This window comes from Ipomoea nil, unplaced genomic scaffold (assembly GCF_001879475.1).
Source record: "Ipomoea nil cultivar Tokyo-kokei standard unplaced genomic scaffold, Asagao_1.1 scaffold1407, whole genome shotgun sequence".
Classification (NCBI taxonomy): domain Eukaryota; kingdom Viridiplantae; phylum Streptophyta; class Magnoliopsida; order Solanales; family Convolvulaceae; genus Ipomoea; species Ipomoea nil.
Genome location: NW_017617835.1, coordinates 3216424 through 3235621, shown reverse-complemented (window position 1 = coordinate 3235621; position 19198 = coordinate 3216424). Strand labels below are relative to the sequence as shown.

The 19198-nt window shown below is 35.4% G+C and overlaps 3 protein-coding genes across 4 annotated transcripts; 1 reads left to right on the top strand and 2 right to left on the bottom strand.

The window, feature by feature from the left end:
* Window positions 1-183: 183 nt before the first annotated feature.
* On the bottom strand, window positions 184-670 carry LOC109186314 (glycine-rich RNA-binding protein-like). The gene has a single exon (XM_019336245.1). The coding sequence runs from the start codon at window positions 520-522 to the stop codon at window positions 211-213; it is 312 nt and encodes a 103-aa protein (XP_019191790.1). The 5' UTR covers window positions 523-670; the 3' UTR covers window positions 184-210.
* Window positions 671-1676: 1006 nt separating this feature from the next.
* On the bottom strand, window positions 1677-8696 carry LOC109186156 (protein Brevis radix-like 4). 2 transcript variants are annotated; one of them, XM_019336080.1, is made up of 6 exons: window positions 8615-8696; window positions 8303-8505; window positions 7805-8193; window positions 3589-3727; window positions 2302-2660; window positions 1677-2190 (listed from the first exon to the last, which is right to left on the bottom strand). In XM_019336080.1, exons 2-6 carry the CDS (start codon window positions 8423-8425, stop codon window positions 2112-2114), a joined length of 1089 nt encoding a protein of 362 aa, XP_019191625.1. In that variant the 5' UTR covers window positions 8426-8505; window positions 8615-8696; the 3' UTR covers window positions 1677-2111. The 2 variants fall into 2 exon arrangements, with proteins under 2 accessions (XP_019191625.1, XP_019191626.1); XM_019336081.1 differs by having other exon boundaries at window positions 2302-2662; window positions 3594-3727.
* A 5088-nt stretch (window positions 8697-13784) lies between these two features.
* On the top strand, window positions 13785-18740 carry LOC109186432 (phospholipid:diacylglycerol acyltransferase 1-like). The gene is made up of 7 exons (XM_019336406.1): window positions 13785-14307; window positions 14915-15137; window positions 15330-15613; window positions 15742-16066; window positions 16444-16703; window positions 16968-17461; window positions 18379-18740. The coding sequence occupies exons 1-6, from the start codon at window positions 13859-13861 to the stop codon at window positions 17449-17451; spliced, it is 2025 nt and encodes a 674-aa protein (XP_019191951.1). The 5' UTR covers window positions 13785-13858; the 3' UTR covers window positions 17452-17461; window positions 18379-18740.
* Window positions 18741-19198: the final 458 nt, after the last annotated feature.

The window sequence follows — 19198 nt, the reverse complement described above, 5'->3', positions numbered from 1 at the left end:
ACTTTTTCCCAGGGCTTTCTGCAGGTTGTCGAGAAGCAAAAAGCATTAGGTCGAATGCCCAAAATGGTGTTGTATGATTCGATTATGCCACGGCGACGTTGAAATTTAGCCGGAAAATGAGGCAGAATAGTCTAGAGGTCAGTCGATTTTGCCACGCCCAATCAGTTCTTAAACATCGATCTAACATCTAACAGATCCAGGGGCAAAACATCAATCACGCAACACTAATGCTAGATTAGCTCCTCCAGCTTCCATCATAGCTCCTCTAGAGTAGCGGTCACCTCCGCCGTAGCCACCGCTGCCATAACCACTATCCCTGCGGCCATAGCCACCGCCGCCTCCACCGTAACCACCGTCCATGCGGCCGTAGCCACCGCCGTCGCCACCCTCACGACGTCCACCACGGAAACCGCCACCACCACCGCTTCCGCGAGACAAAGCCTTGTTCACTGTTATGTCACGCCCATCAAGGGATTGGCGGTTCATCCCATCGATAGCATCCTTCATTGCTTGCTCATCCATGAAGGTAACGAAGCCAAAACCTCTGGATCTCCAGTTTCACGATCGTTGATGATTTGATCCACCACAAAATTCAACAACAAAGTCAGAAACACCCAAACCTACAAGCTAAAAACACAATATAATAACAACAAACTTGAATACATATATACGTATAACTCACTGGATGGTGTTCGCCGGTGATTTTGGACTCCAATTGTCGATGACTTGGGGTCGCCAGCGTCGAGCAGCGGCACATCAGGTGTAATGGCTCCGAGCGGCAAGTAGGAAGGAGAATGGAAGAAAAGGAAGAACTTGAAATGACCATATTGCCCTCGAATTAAACAAATTAAAATGATTTTACAAATTTCCGGCGACATTTGGCCGGTGATTTGGCCGGATGGACTAAATGTGTTAAAAATTGCATAGTTACAGGATTAAATTGTCAGTTTTTAAAGTCGAGTACTGAAATTAACAAGACCCCAATAGTCACAGGACCAAAAGTGTAATTTGCTCCTTTATTTATTTATTACAGTATAAAACTAAAAACTTCATTATCCTTCTATTTCTTTATTTTTAACAATGAAATCAAAAATAAGAAAGAAAAAAAAAAGGCCATTCCCTGCATTAAATATGAAACTTTAATATATATATATATATATATATATATATATATATATATATATATAGGGAAGGTGCGGGTATAATTTCCCGTGCGGTTAGATCTGAGCTATTGATCAAATTTAGATCAACGGCTCAAATCAATAAAAATTAAAAAAAAAAAATGCGTGTCGGGAAGAAGATAGCGCCTACACAAATGATAGTTTACACAAATGTTAGCGTCTACACAAATGATAGCGTCTGCACAAATGTTTGATAGCGTCTGCACAAATGATAGTGTGCACCAACCTCACGCACATTAAGCACAAACCCCACGCACTTTAATATATTAACTCACAGACTTTAAGAGAAAAAAGTATCATTTTCTCTTGATTCTAATTCTTATTTACTATTAAACAAATATATTTTTTTCTACTTTAACAATGTTTGAACCAAACTCTTGATTTGCAAAGATTTTCAAGAATGGTATATTACCTAAAAAGCATTAATTGATTCTTTAGATGTTGGAAAATGAAATGAGCTTAGAGAAGAATAATAAAAAGAAACATTTTGGGAGAGAAAAGGAAAAAATTAAATATGCATTAAGCTTTAAGGTATCAAGGGTTGCAGTACGTCTGTAGAACAGAACATAGTAAAGGAAAAAGAACAAAATAAAATAAAAATTCCCCCGTATTAACATAAAATAATTGTAAACTCCCATATACACCTAGTAGTAGATTTGAAGCACTAGGAATGCTCTTTCATCCATTGTACTCAAAATTAAATATTGAGAAAAAAAAAAAAAAAAAAAAAAAGACAAATCCCCCACGTACAGCAGAGAGTGCCGCCCTGGATTCATTCACACTTACTTGACCTCCATCTTATGGTGTTGCAAAAAAACAAGGCGCAACTAACACCAAAGTGCTATCTCACCCCATATATATATTTCCTCATTCTTTATATATATCAGCAACTTCAAATTCAGGTGTATATGTATATATACCATTGTTGATTCACAAATACTGCTTATGTATCCTCGCCCGGTTCTCTTCCCACCATACCCTGGCGTGCATCTCTCCAAATTTTTCCCGGCTGCATTAAACATCAGAGTTATATATATATTGAGTAAGCTAGGTCTGGAAGTAGCAACTAGCAGAGAAATTAAAGAGGATATATATGATAGCAAATGAAATGAAATTAAACCTGAATCTAACACGTCTGAGTTCTCTTTTTCCATCGGGCAAAGCTCTGATGGTGATGTACACTCCAGCCTCGTCCTGCTCAACCCATTCGCTCTCCAGATCGCTGGCGTTACTGATGGACAGCTCGGCGTCGCGGGAGGTGCTCGTCCTCATCGACGAGGACGCATCCATTGATGACATCTCCGTCTTCGCACCACTGATGCTCGACAGCTTTGGGGTGGAGGAGGCCACGCCGCAGGATTGTTGCTCCAGAGACTCCGAGGATGAATATATAGGCCGGTATAAGGTACGAGGCAACCGCTCCTTGTTTAGTGGTGGCGTTACTGGACTCTCTTCTGCTGCTGATTCTATCTTCAAACTCTACAATATAATATAATAATATATTTTAATTAAACAACAAATTAATCAAAATTATTGCTCATTGCTTTAATTTTAGTTACAGACTTTAACTACTCCATTTCTATATTTTACAAATTACAACCCTGAAATCAACCTAGCTAGCTTATTCTCCGTTTAAACAAATTATTAAAGATTTTGGGTTTGAATTTTATGAATATAATGACAAACCATGGTATGTAGGGCTTATATAAACATAGGCATGCCAATTTGCAACATGACTTAATTGCATGTTAACATATATAAGGACACAAAAATTAATGGATTTGTGTTTGGTTTTGTCAATTTGTCCCGGGTCATTAACCAGTAGCTACCCCTTGAAATTCAACATGTTTAACCCGTTAAGAACTCATTTAACTAATATTAAAATTAGTTATTATTATTTTTATCATATTACGGTATGTTATAAATTGAATATCTTTACTACTTTGTTGAATTTAATTGTAGAATTTTATTTTTAAAAATACAAATTTATTTTCTAAAAAGAAAATTATATGAGTTTTCGTGTGTGAGTGAACTTGAAAACATGTCTATCGTGTAGATCTATTTAAATTGTTTAAAAATTGTGTTTGTGTTTGTATTTATAACTCTGACATATTAACCTTAACAAATCATATTTGTATTTAGCCTTATCATGTCAATTCATAAACAAATTTGTTTACAAAAATTGCCAAGTAGCTCGGCAACAATCACTCCCTAAATTTGTTAGAACCCAATGTAAGGCCACTAGGTCACTAGTGGGAGTATAAAAATAAGATTATTTACTTTCTTATAGTTTCTGTAGTAAATATGAACAAATAAAACCCCCCCATTTTCTTGAAATAAATTCTAAAAAGTAAAGAAAAATGTGTTAATAAATAAACATAAGCATCTTGGAGAAGAAAAACCATACCTCTGCATCTTCGGATCTGGGCGGTGTTGGTAAAGGGAAAGCTTGGCGGTTTAACCTCTGCACATTATATAGTTCCATTACTTTGTCATAATTCTCTGCCCACCACCTCTGAGCTTGATACTTGTTAAACATTTCACGACTGTACCCATAAAAATAAAAAATTAAAAAAAAATTATACCCTTTTGTTTGGACAAACTGGATTACGTAATAAGAGGAAATAAAACTAGGAATCTAGCTACTATATAGTGGTACATGTTCTTCTTAAAATTAGTATAAGAGCATTTGAGGCCGGCAATTAACTACCTCCGCCAATCTCCATAATAAGAGTGATGAAAGGTTTTTAAGTTAGGAGTTCAAACTTATGTTGTTAGAAGTTAGAACTAAATTAAATATTCCGTATTATAATATTCATCACATGTGAATTGAATATCCATTTATTGAGTTATGAACAGTGAACTCTATTACAGTGTTCACAAATGGAGGTGGAGACGAGAGGGTTGGGGAGGGAGGGGAAAGTAAATAGGCTAAAATTGAGGGGTTCAAAGGATAAAAAACATCATATCACATAATCTAATGATTAGATTATCTTATTATATTTATGATGTGCAACTCAATTATGGCCTACCACTTACTAGTCTACACAGCTTTTTTTTTTCATCGACAGAAAGGGTGCATTCCCATAATTTAAGGGGGACCATAAAGCAAAAACTGGACTAATTGGGCTGTTACATTTGACTTAGCTTAGAGGGCATCCTACCAAGAAAATAAAATGATTAAAAATTATTTCATGGGGATGGATACTGACTCACAGTCCATTGAAAGTTGAAACAGGTTATGATAGAAGATGACTGTTCAACCAAAGATTTACCTACTAGTTAGACTCAATATTAATTATGGTGTTATGGCATTGGAAAGAATATAATCAAATCTTTGACCAAATTTAATTTGTGTGACTATTAGGCACCCTAGGGCAATAATAAGTTCATGACCAAATTTAATTTGTGTGACTATTAGGCACCCTAGGGCAATAATAAGTTCACATTCTTATCTAAATCTAAGTATGAGCATCTTTTAAAAACAATAATAAGTTCACATTCTTGATCCAAGTATAACTATCATTTAAAACTCTAGGTTAAGTTTGAATATATACATCAAAGATCTTTGGTGTTTTGCAATCACATTATACTTGAACTAATAAAAAAAATTAAATTATTGCCAAACTGATTTCCTAGCTCTTATCACTCCAATCACAAAGTTCACATTTACAACTTATTTAAGGTAGTTATGTACCTTCCACTTGAACCACAAGATGTTAGTAAAAATAAAAAAATAAAATATGGATATCACTTTTATACTATACGCGCAAGAGACCTCTAATGGAATAATATATGTCTAAAATATTACATGTTACGGAAAAAAGTCATATCTTTTAGTCTTGCCATTACTTTAATTAGTGCTAATAATGACAAGATTGTCTAAATTGATTATACAGATATTTACAAAACGTCAAAAAACACCTCAAATCCTTGATGGTTGACACATGTCCATACAAGCGAGAAAAACCTCCTTGTAATGGTTAAGATTGTGTCTTTTTCCTAAGATTTGAAGAACAAGAACTTGAAAGCTCTCAACCAGTTTGTCCCTTGATAAGAAGCCAAACTGGAATCCACCTTTTTTGTCACCACTCTAGTAGTCTAGTCTGGTACCAGCATGGGATTTAATTTTTGGGTATGTGAACAGCATTCTTGGTTTAGGGACGACAGACAAAATGTGACACCAAATAGTCGCAAGATGACAGATCTAAGGATTGCGCGTGATAAGAACATTGAAAACGAAAGCCATGAAAATTGCCCGACACTTGCTACAACAGTTTCTCATAATTTCACTTCTGCCCCTATGGTTTCTGATAGTAACATTTTACGCGCTCTCATCTTCCTTTAATAACCACACCTAACTTGAGGCTACTAATCAAATTCAATTAATCACATCTTAATCTAATCTTATTGGCTAATCTCGAATCTCGATCACAAGATCCACTCACAACAGCAAGACAATAATCTTTAATTAAAAAATTAAATTTTTTTTTTTTTTTTGAATGCTACTGGCCCTATTACATTGTAGTATCTGTTCATATACTTTCTCAACCTACTGAAACACAAAGAGCCAATAACGCCTCCACTAAGGCTCGAACTCACAACCTTCCAAATGGAAGTCCAACCCGGATACCATTATATGAAAATCACCTAATTTTATCTATCTAAAACTTTGTTATCCGTCAACCCAACATGGGTCTAACAATTGTGTTTAGCTCTAAAAAGGGTTACACACATAGGTTTTGAAATATAAAAAAAAATGGGCTAGATTACTCTAATTTAAGGCTACAAGTCAAACTCGATTAATCAAATCTTAATATAACTTTAGAGACTAACCTCGAGCACAAGATTCATTCATAAACACAATACAACTAACTTTCATATATATATATATATATATATATATATATATATATATATATATATATATATAAATTCAAGATATGAAAACATGTAACCTTATCTATCTAAATCTTTGTTACCGGCCAATCTAATATGGGTAGACAACGGTGTTTAACTTTAAAAAGGGGTGTACACATAGGTTTTGAAATAAGAAAGGGTTGAATTGACACCAAGAATAATCCAAGGGTGTACTAGTGAAATTACCTTTTTTTGGTTTCCAACACAATGAAAACCAGACAAGAGTACTAGACCCACCAAAGTTCTCAATGAGTTTGTCTTTGTGGACTTTTGGAAGGAATCTTCATTACTATATCTTTCCTTTATGGTTTTTTCTTCATGATCATAGGGTATAATTACTCTTGACACCTACTAATATTATTTGGATTGAGGATTTAGTTTAAGGTGGAGCGTCAAGAATTTTCTTTTGGCACGCTTTGTTTCTGGTAATAATCACTAGGTTTACTTTCTGCATGAACTGTACAAGACATTGATCAATTAGTCCTTTGGTGTTAGGTTGACCACCTAAGTGCCACTCACAGAGTCACAGTGGTAACCCACAGTAATAAACCAAGATTATTATTCTTAAATCTAGTTTAAAGTTTAAATATTATGAAATGATAAACAAGTATTTAAAAAATTTCTTTCAATACTAAAAGATTATAGTACCAGAAAAAGACATTGATCACTTTATATCGTGTATAAAATTTTATAAAAAGAAATTACTCGATTTAAGTGATTAAAAGGAATAAAAGAAGATTGTGACTCCAAACTCCATTGTTAATTGATCATTTCGATATAAATTTGTATTTTAGAGTTTCCTTTTAAGCTAATATATATATATATATATATATATATATATATATATATATAATTGATCATAATCTTAGCCCCATTCTCAACCTCCAAATGAAACATTTTTAACATTTTCTTTCAAAAGGTTGAATCCCTAATCCCAAATACCTCGCACGTCCCAGTCTATTAGAGCATAAGACCTCCCACATCGTATTCCAATAGAATATTTAAGAGGATGTAAATCACGATGACTCAATGGTTCAGCAGATATGACCAATTATCAGTACACACAAAGAATCTGTCTACACACAGTGACCTAATATATACTTAGGTTGCTACACTCAATTTCAAAATTCTAACGAAAAAACCCCTAATAGTGATTTGTAAACTCTGTTATTAAGTTCTTTTCTTTTTTACTTATAATCTAGTTAACAGTTCTTTAGTATCTCATAGAGCTCTCCTGATGTCTCTCTAGAGAAATAAAATTTTCATATTCAATGTTCTTGATATTATAAATGCTAAATATTACTTTATATTGAAATTTTCTAAACCACCCTTCTTGATATTTTGTTATTATAAATGCTAAATATATACTTCATATAGAAATTTTCTAAACCAGGAAGAAGAAATTAACCCCAAAACGTCCGACCAAATATGTGATAAAGATTCAGTGTTGTCTTTTTCACTAATAAAATGCATTGAATTTTAATAGATTTTATTAAAGACGAGACTGAGGGTGGGGGAGGGGGGGTAAAACCAATGCAACAAAGAGTAATATCATACCAAACAAGAACAGTTAATTTTGGTAAAATCATGCAACAAAGATTGTACTAATTGCATCCGTTAAATAAGTCAAATAAGGAAGTCACGGTAAAAATAAAATAAAATAAAATAAAATAAAATTACAGTGGCACAGAAAAGAAAAATACCTGAATCGAATCCGCTTGAGATCGTTGCCGCCACGTGGCAGTGAGACGAAGGTGATCAAAACGCCGGGTTCCACCTGCGCCACCCACTCCTTGGGCTCGCTCTCCTCCACGAACACCACCGGGTCAACTCGCCGGCCACTCGCCGACGCCGACATCGAAGTCGGCGTCACTTCCCCGCTCGATATCCCCTTCAGCCTCGCCTCCAATTCCTTCCTCCCAGCCGTCGAACTCGAGCTGAAACTCCCCGTCCGCCGGTACGACCACCGGAACTTGTCCTGCGCCACCAAGTCCGCCGCGCCGCCGCTCCCGTTCCGCCGCTGCATCGGCTGGCTCGTACACGAATTGCAGTTCTTATACGCCCCTGACGCCTTCAACGCCATGTCCTTTATCTACAAAACCAAATTTCACCTAAATCACATTCAAAAAAACTTCTCTCTCACACACAACTATCAATCCCTACATCCTCCCATATAATCCTCCATTTACACCGAATTTTACCTGAGAAGTGAGATTCTTAATCGCTTGCTTGCTCTGCGGAGCAGCATTGGGATCGAACTTTTCTGGTTGATCAAACGATTCATCGCCTGCAGATTGCTTGGAACGAGCAATGCAAGTAAGCATTTTCTATCTCTCTCTCACTATATCTCTTATATATACACAAATTCCGCAAAATTGTTGAAACTGATGAGGTTAAAACCGCCCTGCAAAGCAAAAACAGAGCAATCAGATCTTATACATACACAAACAGATGCAGATGTAAGCATATATACAAAAATATATGATTATGACGATGATGATGATGAAAGAGACCTGGAAATTGGAGGGAGAGATGAAGTGGGAAGAGTGAAGGTGATAGTTGGGGTGCGGCTATGTATGCTCTCCAACGCTTCTATTGCTTTCCTTAAATTGCGCCACCATACGCAATACTTCCAATTATTTATACAACTAACTCATTTCTACGTTAATTTAATCTACAAATATTTCCACTTTTATTTCTTTAGATACACTGATTTTTTTAATGATTTCAATTGTTATATTTGTCAGATATAGTATAAAATCTGCTAAATATGTGTGTATATACTGCTATATATATATTGATAGTGTGAATCGAATACAGTGAATTTAAAACTAAATGCGAAAATTTGAATAAACATGACTAACTCTTTATCTAGTCATTCTACAAACATTACTAGTTTTTTTTTAGATATTTTATAATGGCCATGTTTCGTAAATGGGTGTTAGCTGTTAGCTGATTGGTTAATTAGATGATATAATTAGTTGATAAGATTAGCTGATTGTAGAAATGTGTTTGGTAAATTAACTATTAGTTGATATCTGTTTGGTAAAATTTATTTTCTCAAAAAGTTGTTTTAAGAAGCTTTTTGAATTTTAACATTTTGGAATACAAAAAGTTAATTAACCAAACATTTATATTAATTTTTAAACCAAGTCAAGCTACTAATAGTGATCAAATAAGTCAAAATTGACTTATAGACTAACTATTTTACCAAATGGGGTCATATTATATTTTTAGTAGGGATGCCACGGGTACGAGATAGAGAGATTGTTCTCTTCCGAGAGGATATGGATGAGAAATGGAGGAAAAAGTTAGGGATAGGGATAGGGATAGGGGGTATGCTCCCACCCCACCACGTTGGCATCTCTAGTTTTTAGTACCTTTAATTCTCTAACGAGATAATACATGTAATATGTGTAATTGTGTATATTAGCCTATTAAGAACTATTGGTCAACCTACTAGGTTGGACTTTGAGACCTTAGCCTAACACCACAAGAGGCACAATTGGTAAGGCAAAAGCTCAAGCGGATATACACATAAGTAGAATTTACATAATGCATGCATTTGCATAGTAATTGCAAATTTCTCTCGTTATCAAAAAGAAAATGTGATTAACTTAACTTGGTGATAGCTTTGAGGTCAACGACTCGATAAGAAAGGGCACCAAACCAATTTGGCAACCCAACTAGTCACCCACTATTCAAGGACTATGGTCAGCTCCCATTGTTTAATTCCTGATGACTGATCGACAAGATATAGCTCGATGTTATTAGTTAGACATGACATCTAACCTTACAAGAGAGATTAGTAAGTTACTTAAATCATAATTGCTTGACACATTAAATTGTCAAAACAAGTTGCTTAGCCTAAATGTTCTCAATACTATAAATATAATTATATTTTTTAATAGAACAATGACTCTAAAACATTGATGCGGTTTGTAAGCATCAAAAGATGCCTTATGAACTATGCTAGACAGGGGAACAAACCCTATTCTCACAAACCAAACTAAAGTAAACCTATAACAAAAGTGAAGTAAGAATAAGCAAAAGGTGGAGGCATTCCCTCTATCAACACAAGTAGTGTAAACTAAAACCAAAGTCAAGTATAACAAAATGTAAAGTAAAATCATGTATATCAAAGTGATCTTAAAAGCAGTCTAACAGTCAGCATAACCTCCCATATACAACATCAAAAAAGTCAGTACATTATTCTAACACATAATATACATTAACTTACCCCAAAAATTTTATTAACCTAACACATAATGTACATTATTCTAACTCATAAAATTCAGCGACGTCATTTTGAACCGTGGTCCACACAGCTGTGTGGACCATTTTTTGCCTTTAATTGAAACAACGCTTCTAATGGATCGTGTTGCATAAGTCTTCAAATGCCACATGTGGTGTTCTTTTCATAGGCCCACAAAGTTGAAAGATTGGGCCTTATAAGGCCCAAGCATGCTGAAAAATTGGGCCACCCAGAAAATGACAAATTATTGTGTGGAGAACGTTATGCTGTTAGCACGTGCGCAAGGTGGGCACGGTTCTATATCCATAATTTTTATACTGTAGATTCATAAAATTTATAATTTTTAAACAGTAGATTCATAATTTCTATACAGTAGATTCATAATTTTTATACTGCAGATTCATAATATTTGTACTGTAGATTCATAATTTCTGTACTGTAAATTCATAATTTCTATACTGTATAGTTATCAAATTATGAACATATAATTATCTGATTTGTGAAAACATAGTTCAACAATTGGAATCTAAAATATAAATTTTAGGAATCTACAGTATAGAACTTATGAATCTACAGTATAGAAATTATGGATATGGAACTGTGCCCGCATTGCAAGGTGGGCACGTGCTCACAACATAATTTGTCATTGTGTGGACCATGATCCACACAGTGCTGTGTGGACCATAACAAAAAATACATTTTTAATATACTAAATGTACATTATTTATGTATTGAAGGTACATTATATAAAATAGTGTACTTTCAGTACTCAAATAATATACTTTATTTGAATACCATGTACATTATTAATATACTAAAAGTTATTTTATAACATACGAAATATAGTCCACACAATAATGATGGGCAGAAAATGGGATAATGGTTAACAATCAAACCGAGTTTTCGTTAAATACGATATAATGATGTTCCTTAACACCATCAACTTTGCAATAGTCTTTGTCACTAGAAGAAGACACCATTAGTTTATTGTGTTTTGTTACACTGTCATGGAACTGCTTGTTTTTTTTGGGACATCGCATCTGCACTCTTTTGACTTAACTTTTTTTTGCTTCACATATTACAACAATTCCCTACTACACAACCCTTCCCTTTCAACAATGACTTAGGCAAATATCTTTATTTTTTCCTGTGCAATCGCAGCGTGTTGGGTTCGAATGGTTGGCATGATGATACTGATTAGAATAAGGGGATATAATTATATATTTTTTGATCGATCTCAAACAGATGAGTCACAGTGAAATGATATTGAAAATAAGAAAATTTGTTGGTAATTAATAAAGATAATGAAAATGCATTTCAAGGCAAAGGTAATCCCTTTCTAGTCATGGACCAATTAATGTATGCCATCTGATAAAAGTAATGCTCTGAGAAAAAGTAATTTAAAGAGGAAAAATATTTAAAGCACCCTTAATGTATATATGATATACACTAGCAGTGAATGAAAAAATGTCACGTTATTAAAAAAAAAAAATTAATTAACACTAACTATCCCCTTTTTTACAAAATATATCACTTTCTATATTATTACATTTTTATTAAGAAACTTTTTATATTTCTAATAAATACAATTTATCTAGTCTCCTAAACCATTTTATACCTATAAAATAATATATATTTTTCCAATATATATTACTTTCTAAAATACTTTTTAAATTATTAAATTTACAAAATATTTTATTTTCTAAATGATTATATTTGTAATTAAGAAACTCTTTATTTTTAATTAACAAAAGCGAACTAAATTTCTAAATATATCTAAATTCCTATATCTATTTAAAATCCTAAACTCATAAACTAACTTAACCACTATTAAAAACAATTGTAACTTCTCTGTAAGGCTGTTAACAAACCGAACATAAACGAACGAAGGTTGTTCGTGTTTGTTTGTTAAGGTTTTTGGAGTGTTTGTGTTTGTGTTCGTTTGTTAAGGTTTTTGAAAATCATGTTCGTGTTCGTTTGTTAAGCGTTCGTTAGTGTTTGTTAACGTTCACGAACGTGTTCGTTAACATTAACGAACATGTTCGCGAACGTTCATAAACACGTTCGTGAATGCTTAATAACCAAATATATGAACATATTTATAGTCACAATTTGTTCGTGAACAAGAAATAATATATGTTCATGAAAAATAACCAAACAAGTAACACAACTACAGAGAGAATACAAACAAATATTAAACGAACACAAACGAACTTGTTCACGAACGTTATGAAACAAACATTAAACGAGTTTGTTCGCGAACATTATTAAACGAACAAAAACGAGCTTGTTCACGATCTCTTAGCAAACGAGCTTACAACTGTTCAGACTCTGTTTGTTTATAAATCGAGCTCTAAATTTTGTTTGTTAATGTTCGTTTACCTTAATAAACAAACATAAACGAACGCTTACCGAACACGAACACGAGTAGTTTACCGAAAGTTCTGTTCGCTAACACCCCTACTTCTCTGTAATAATATATCTTTATCGAAACCCTATTCAATTCGTCAAAGAAACTTTCTCTCATATCCTTTCTCAATAAGAATTTTCGTCGGTGCTTTGTTAGTATAAATTTCTTTTCGATTTTTTTTTTAAAATACATCTATCTTTTATTTTTAGTATTGATTCTTTCGCAATAACCGAGTGAATTTGTTGTAAATTCAAAAAAGTGCAATTGAAAAACTACAAGTATACTTCATAACATATATAAATCTAGGACAGAAAAAAAAAAAAAGACTTAACACTTAGAATTGAATAGATTAAAATACTTTATATTTAAACGATTTTATTGACGAATGACAAAAAATAATTATACCATAATAATACTATGATCAAATAAAAATATTTTTAAAAATAAACTAAAAGTGGATCACAAATAAAATTTTCTTTATTGCTTTACTTAGTATTTTTTACTTTCCTCCGAGTATCCAAAAATATTTTTTAGAAAAAAAGAAAAAGAAAAGGAAACTTTCGTCCAAAATCCGACAAGTGGACCCGACACCCCTACATCTATACAGATTCTCATATTTCTTTCTCTTCTACTCCGTAGTTGTAGATTCTCCGCTGTTATTTCTCACCGGAATCTTCGTCGAGTCTCCTAAATTCTCCGCCGCCCAACGCCCTAGAAGCTACTCGTATACGTATATACACGATACATCTAGTAGCTTCGCCACATAAATATTACGGAGTATTTTTTTCTCCGTATTTTTTTTTTGTTTTTAAAATTTCAGTATATACGGCTCTTCTGGAACTAAAATAATCAAGTTCGTCGGCTTAATACTCCGTAATTTTTTTTGGCCATTTCCTCTGACGCGTACAGGGGCTAGGGTTTTCAGAATAGCATTAGCTGGGACTAGGGAGGCCAGTAGTTGAATTGGGTTTTGAGCTGAGCTAAACTGAAATTCTTGTTTGTTTATTACTCCGTAATTGTTACTATTATCTGTGTGTTCAAGTAATTGGAATCTGGGAATTTATTTGAAGGAGCTTTCAAGTTCGTATTTATATGGTGTATAAGTACATGTACAAGTCGATACTGAGGCTGAGAAAGGGCGGGGAAAGCAAGAGAGCGTCGAGTTCAGAGCCTAATGAGAAGAAGAGCGTTCAAAGCTCGAATGCGAATTTAGGTTCGAGGAAGGCGAGGAGGAGATGGAGGTGTGTGGACAATTGTTGCTGGTTTGTGGGTTGCATATGCTCGAGTTGGTGGGTGCTGTTGTTCATGTACAATGCAATGCCGGCGTCGTTTCCGCAGTACGTGACGGAGGCGATCACCGGGCCGTTGCCGGACCCGCCCGGCGTGAAATTGGCGAAAGAAGGGCTGAGGGCGAAGCATCCGGTGGTGTTTGTGCCTGGGATTGTTACCGGCGGGCTGGAGTTGTGGGAAGGGCACCAATGTGCTGAGGGGCTGTTCAGGAAGAGGCTCTGGGGTGGTACCTTTGGTGAATTGTATAAAAGGTAACCAACTTTATACGGAGTACACAAGAAATTGAAAACGTGGAAAATAAATTTCTTGATAATGTGTTGTCACAAAAAGTGAAATTCCCTCGATTAGGTGGGAGGACTAGTGTTTGGCTCCCATACGGAGTTCCCTCAAGCTCGATGTGTGTGCTTGTCCATAATCTATCAGAACCAACAAAGATGTCCATGCTGGCTTTCTTGATAATATATTTGTGTTTTTGATCTGTTGTGTGTTGAGAAATTGAGTTTTTTTCCTTGCTCTTGTGGATTTCATAGCTTAATTGCTAAATTTCAACTCTGCATTAAGTTTAGGATAGAGATAATTAGTACTAAATTGGTCCTCAACTGTCAATGGTCCCTTGACCATGTAAAAATTTACCCAATTTAGTCTTCAGTACAAGTAACAGAAGACTAACATGAGTAAAATTTTGCAGAGTTAAGGGACCAATTTGTGAATTATGAAATAGTCGATGGGTCATTTTGGGTATTAACTCTATAGGATATGAACTACATTCCTCCATTGCAATGGGTTTTCTGTTGACTGTAATGTGAAAGAGAAGCTGTTGAAATCAATATTGAATATGTATGCATATGTGTTTTGCAGACCATTGTGCTGGGTGGAGCATATGTCGCTGAACAATGAAAGTGGACTGGATCCTTCTGGTATAAGGATCAGGCCTGTTTCTGGACTTGTTGCAGCTGACTACTTTGCACCAGGTTATTTCGTATGGGCAGTTTTGATTGCCAACCTGGCTCGGATTGGATATGAGGAGAAGAACATGTATATGGCTTCCTATGATTGGAGAATCTCATTCCAGAACACTGAGGTACTATAGATGTTATTTATTTTACGTGGCTTTGCAATATCTGGGATTTCCTTGACGTGGACTAATAATCAGTTGAGCCTATTCTTACACTCTTGGTTATTGATTGCACTTAATGATATCTGTTTAATTTCTTGATCTTGATTCTTTAAATGATATTTGTTCAAATGAAATCATAATTTGCAACATCATCAGGTACGGGATCAAACTCTAAGCAGGATGAAAAGTAGCATAGAACACATGGTAGACACAAATGGTGGCAAGAAGGTGGTTGTAATTCCACATTCAATGGGTGTTCTATATTTCTTGCATTTTATGAAATGGGTCGAGGCACCTGCTCCAATGGGAGGTGGTGGTGGGTCAGATTGGTGTGCGAAACACATAAAGGCTGTGATGAACATTGGCGGGCCATTTCTGGGTGTTCCAAAAGCAATCGCGGGATTATTCTCTGCTGAAGCCAAGGATATTGCCGTTGCTAGGTCTTTCCTTACTGCCACAAAGCAAAACTACCTTTTAAGATGCAATGCTAATATTTCATGTCTATTTCTTGCTCTTGAGATCCTTGATCTGAATTGCCCCTTCCGTTTTTGACTTTTTTCCTCTGCAGGGCTATGGCGCCAAGTTTTTTGGACAGTGACATGTTTAGCTTTCAAACTTTACAGCACGTGATGCGAATGACTCGTACGTGGGATTCGGTAATGTCTATTATACCAAAGGGTGGTAACACCATCTGGGGTGGCCTTGATTGGTCCCCGGAAGAAGGCCATGAGTGTAATCCAAAAAAGCTGAAGAACAATAATACTCACCAAGCAGCCAACATTGTTACAGGAATTTTAGGTAATGCAACTCATGCAAGATATGGAAGAGTAATATCGTTTGGGAAGGATGTAGCCGAATCACATCCATTGGAGATTGAGAGAGTTGACTTTCGGGTAATTTTCCAACAACCATTTTTTTAGTCTGAGTATGGTACGGGCTTAAAGGTGCCTCCTACAGTTAGGGCCTGTTCAGGACACCTCATGGTCTGACCAAAAATAATAATTTATCTTTGCCAACTGCATATTTTAAATTCTACTCTCATACGTAGTACTATCACATATTAGATTTTCCAAAATGACATGAATATATACCTCGTTCTCTGCTTAGTTGCCCATTGCGTTTAGGACAGACCTGGTTCAAGATGGTGAAGTAGTTTAGCACTAGGCCTTAATATTGGCTCGCTGCAGTTTATGGTTGCATCATATTGACACTATCGGCACAAACTAAAATCGAGTTTGATTCCTTTTTTTTTTTTTTTTTTAATCTCCAGGGTGCTCTTAAGGGCAATAGCCACACAAATACTATTTGCAGTGACGTATGGACTGAGTACCATGATATGGGTGTTGGGGGTATCAAAGCCGTTGCAGACTATAAAGTTTACACGACTGAATCTGCTTTGGATCTTCTCCATTATGTCGCCCCAAAGATGATGAAGCGTGGCTCTGCTCATTTTTCACATGGAATTGCTGAAAATCTAGATGATAAAAAGTATGCGCATTACAAATATTGGTCAAATCCCTTGGAAACGAAGTGAGACACTGTCAAGCTATAATTTCATCTTTTATATCATTTCTCTATTAATTTGCACCAGAGTGCTCTTGTACTACGTTCACTTTTCCTTTTTTTTTTTTGTCTTTCTTTCTTCATTGACTTCTAAACACGAACCCTCTCTAGTCACAACAATGCTTCTATCTTAGGTAGATCGCGAATATTTCTTGCTTTCGCTGCATTTTTTATGTAGTTTGTTTGGAAAACATATCGAGCCTAATATTTTTGCCTTATGCTGCTTTGCAGATTACCCGATGCACCTGACATGGAAATCTATTCGATGTATGGTGTTGGGATTCCAACTGAACGAGCATATGTATACAAACTTAGTCCTGTATCTGAGTGCTATATACCTTTCCAGATTGACACATCAGCAGACGGTGGAGACGAGAGCCCTTGCTTGAAAGGTGGTGTGTTCCATGTTGATGGGGACGAGACAGTCCCTCTCTTGAGCGCGGGCTATATGTGCGCAAGAGGTTGGCGGGGAAAGACCCGGTTCAATCCATATGGAATCCGTACTTACATTAGAGAGTATAACCACAACCCTCCAGCTAACTTGTTGGAGGGTAGGGGAACTCAGAGCGGAGCCCACGTTGATATAATGGGGAATTTTGCGCTGATTGAAGATATCGCGAGAGTCGCTGCAGGAGCTACAGGAGAACATTTGGGAGGAGATCAAGTGTACTCTCAGATTTTCAAATGGGCTGAAAGGATCAAACTGAGACTCTAGATTACATAAGGTCAGCTACAACCATCACACCTCTCTTTACAGTTCAATGATGATTTTGTCTTTCCATAATCATTTTTAGTAGAATTATTCTATGGATTATCCGAGTAATAATAAGGGAAAATTACTCTTTTCACTCGAATTATAGTGATGATATAGTTGATTTCCATCGTCAATTATAGGTGCGTCCACTAGTTCCCTATCAATTATCCAAACTCGTTAACTATTCACAACAAACATCCAAAACTCTAAAAAAATTGAGGAATTTTTAGGAATATCAGCTAAATCTCTTTATGTCATTGTTCGTTTAACCCAAGCGAGCACGGAGCCCCATTCTTGTAGCCTATTCAAGATTAGTTTCAACAATACTTGCTTGGGTAAACTTGGACATTGAATTTTAGGGTTCTGGAAACGAGAATTAGAGGAAATTATCTTGTCTATTTCGCACACTTGGGTTGGGTTGAACAAACGATAACATTGAAAATTTTTAGCTGATATTCCTAAAAAGTGTTTCATTATTTTAGGGATGTTTACAGTGAATAGTTAACAGGGTTGGGTTTCCAAATAACAATAAAGTAAAGAGGAGAGAGGCACATGCAGAAAATGGAGTTCATTCCAATTTCTGCAAGATATCTTTGATTTACGGGAAAGCCCACAATAGAAGCCCGTCTTGTAACCCTAGCTGGCAAAGGACCACAAGTTGGTAAATCAGCTAACCGGCTCAAACCGAGAAGGCCAATAGACAGCTCTCACGAAGAGTCAAACTCCACACATGGTAACTGTATGTGTAAACTACATACCCCATCCAATCTTCTGTATCTCCTATATGATTCCGTTTTTACTTCTCATGGTTCCGACCTGGCTCTAGTTTATGAAACTGTACTTGTTATGAATCTCTCGAGCTTTTTGATGCGCGAATGGCGCTTTCAGGGACCATGAACGAAAACATCAAGGAGAGGGCGCTGGTTCATGTTAAGAGCCCGAGAACTAGATGAACCATTGCTGTATATCTGCTGCGAGTTTTTAGTGTATGTGTACACTGAAAACATGATGGCAATCATATACTGGAAACTGGAAAGCTTAACCATCATCTCTGGCTCTGCACAAAATCTGAGCATTTGCTGATGTTTTTTCACTGTAATTACCACAGCTTCTAATCGGCTTGTTGATGCTTATTTAGCAGTTAACACAGTGGCTTGCAACAAGAGAGTATTTCCAACCATTCCACTATTCTTTTAAGGTTGTGTGTACATATTGTATAACAATTATTGTGGGAAAGTCTAGTGTGCCTATCAGAGGCTTTTTTTTTTTTTTTTAAATAGTAAAAATAAAAATATTATTTTATTTATAAAAATATCTCCATTCTTTAGTTCTTCTTTTTTTTTTTTTTTTAATACTATTGATTGTATTATAATGTAGTATCTGTTCATAATTATTTTTTCAACTAAATGAAGCACAAAGAGTCAATATAACTCACAATTTTCCCTATAAGGGAGCAACTTAGTACCATTGGTAAGGTCATTATTCACATATCAAATCAAATACTTTGTTGTTCCATATCACATTTACAATGCCCTGTGAATCACAAATGAGAGGTAAATCACATTATGTGATGGACTCAGTTGAGAGAATGTTGGCAATAATCGAACTCATAATCTTTTGATGTGAGAATTATGCTTTGCCCACTTGATCACACTAATAAGATTATGAGAAGCATTGGGATCTATATGATTAGTTTTTAGTGTATGAG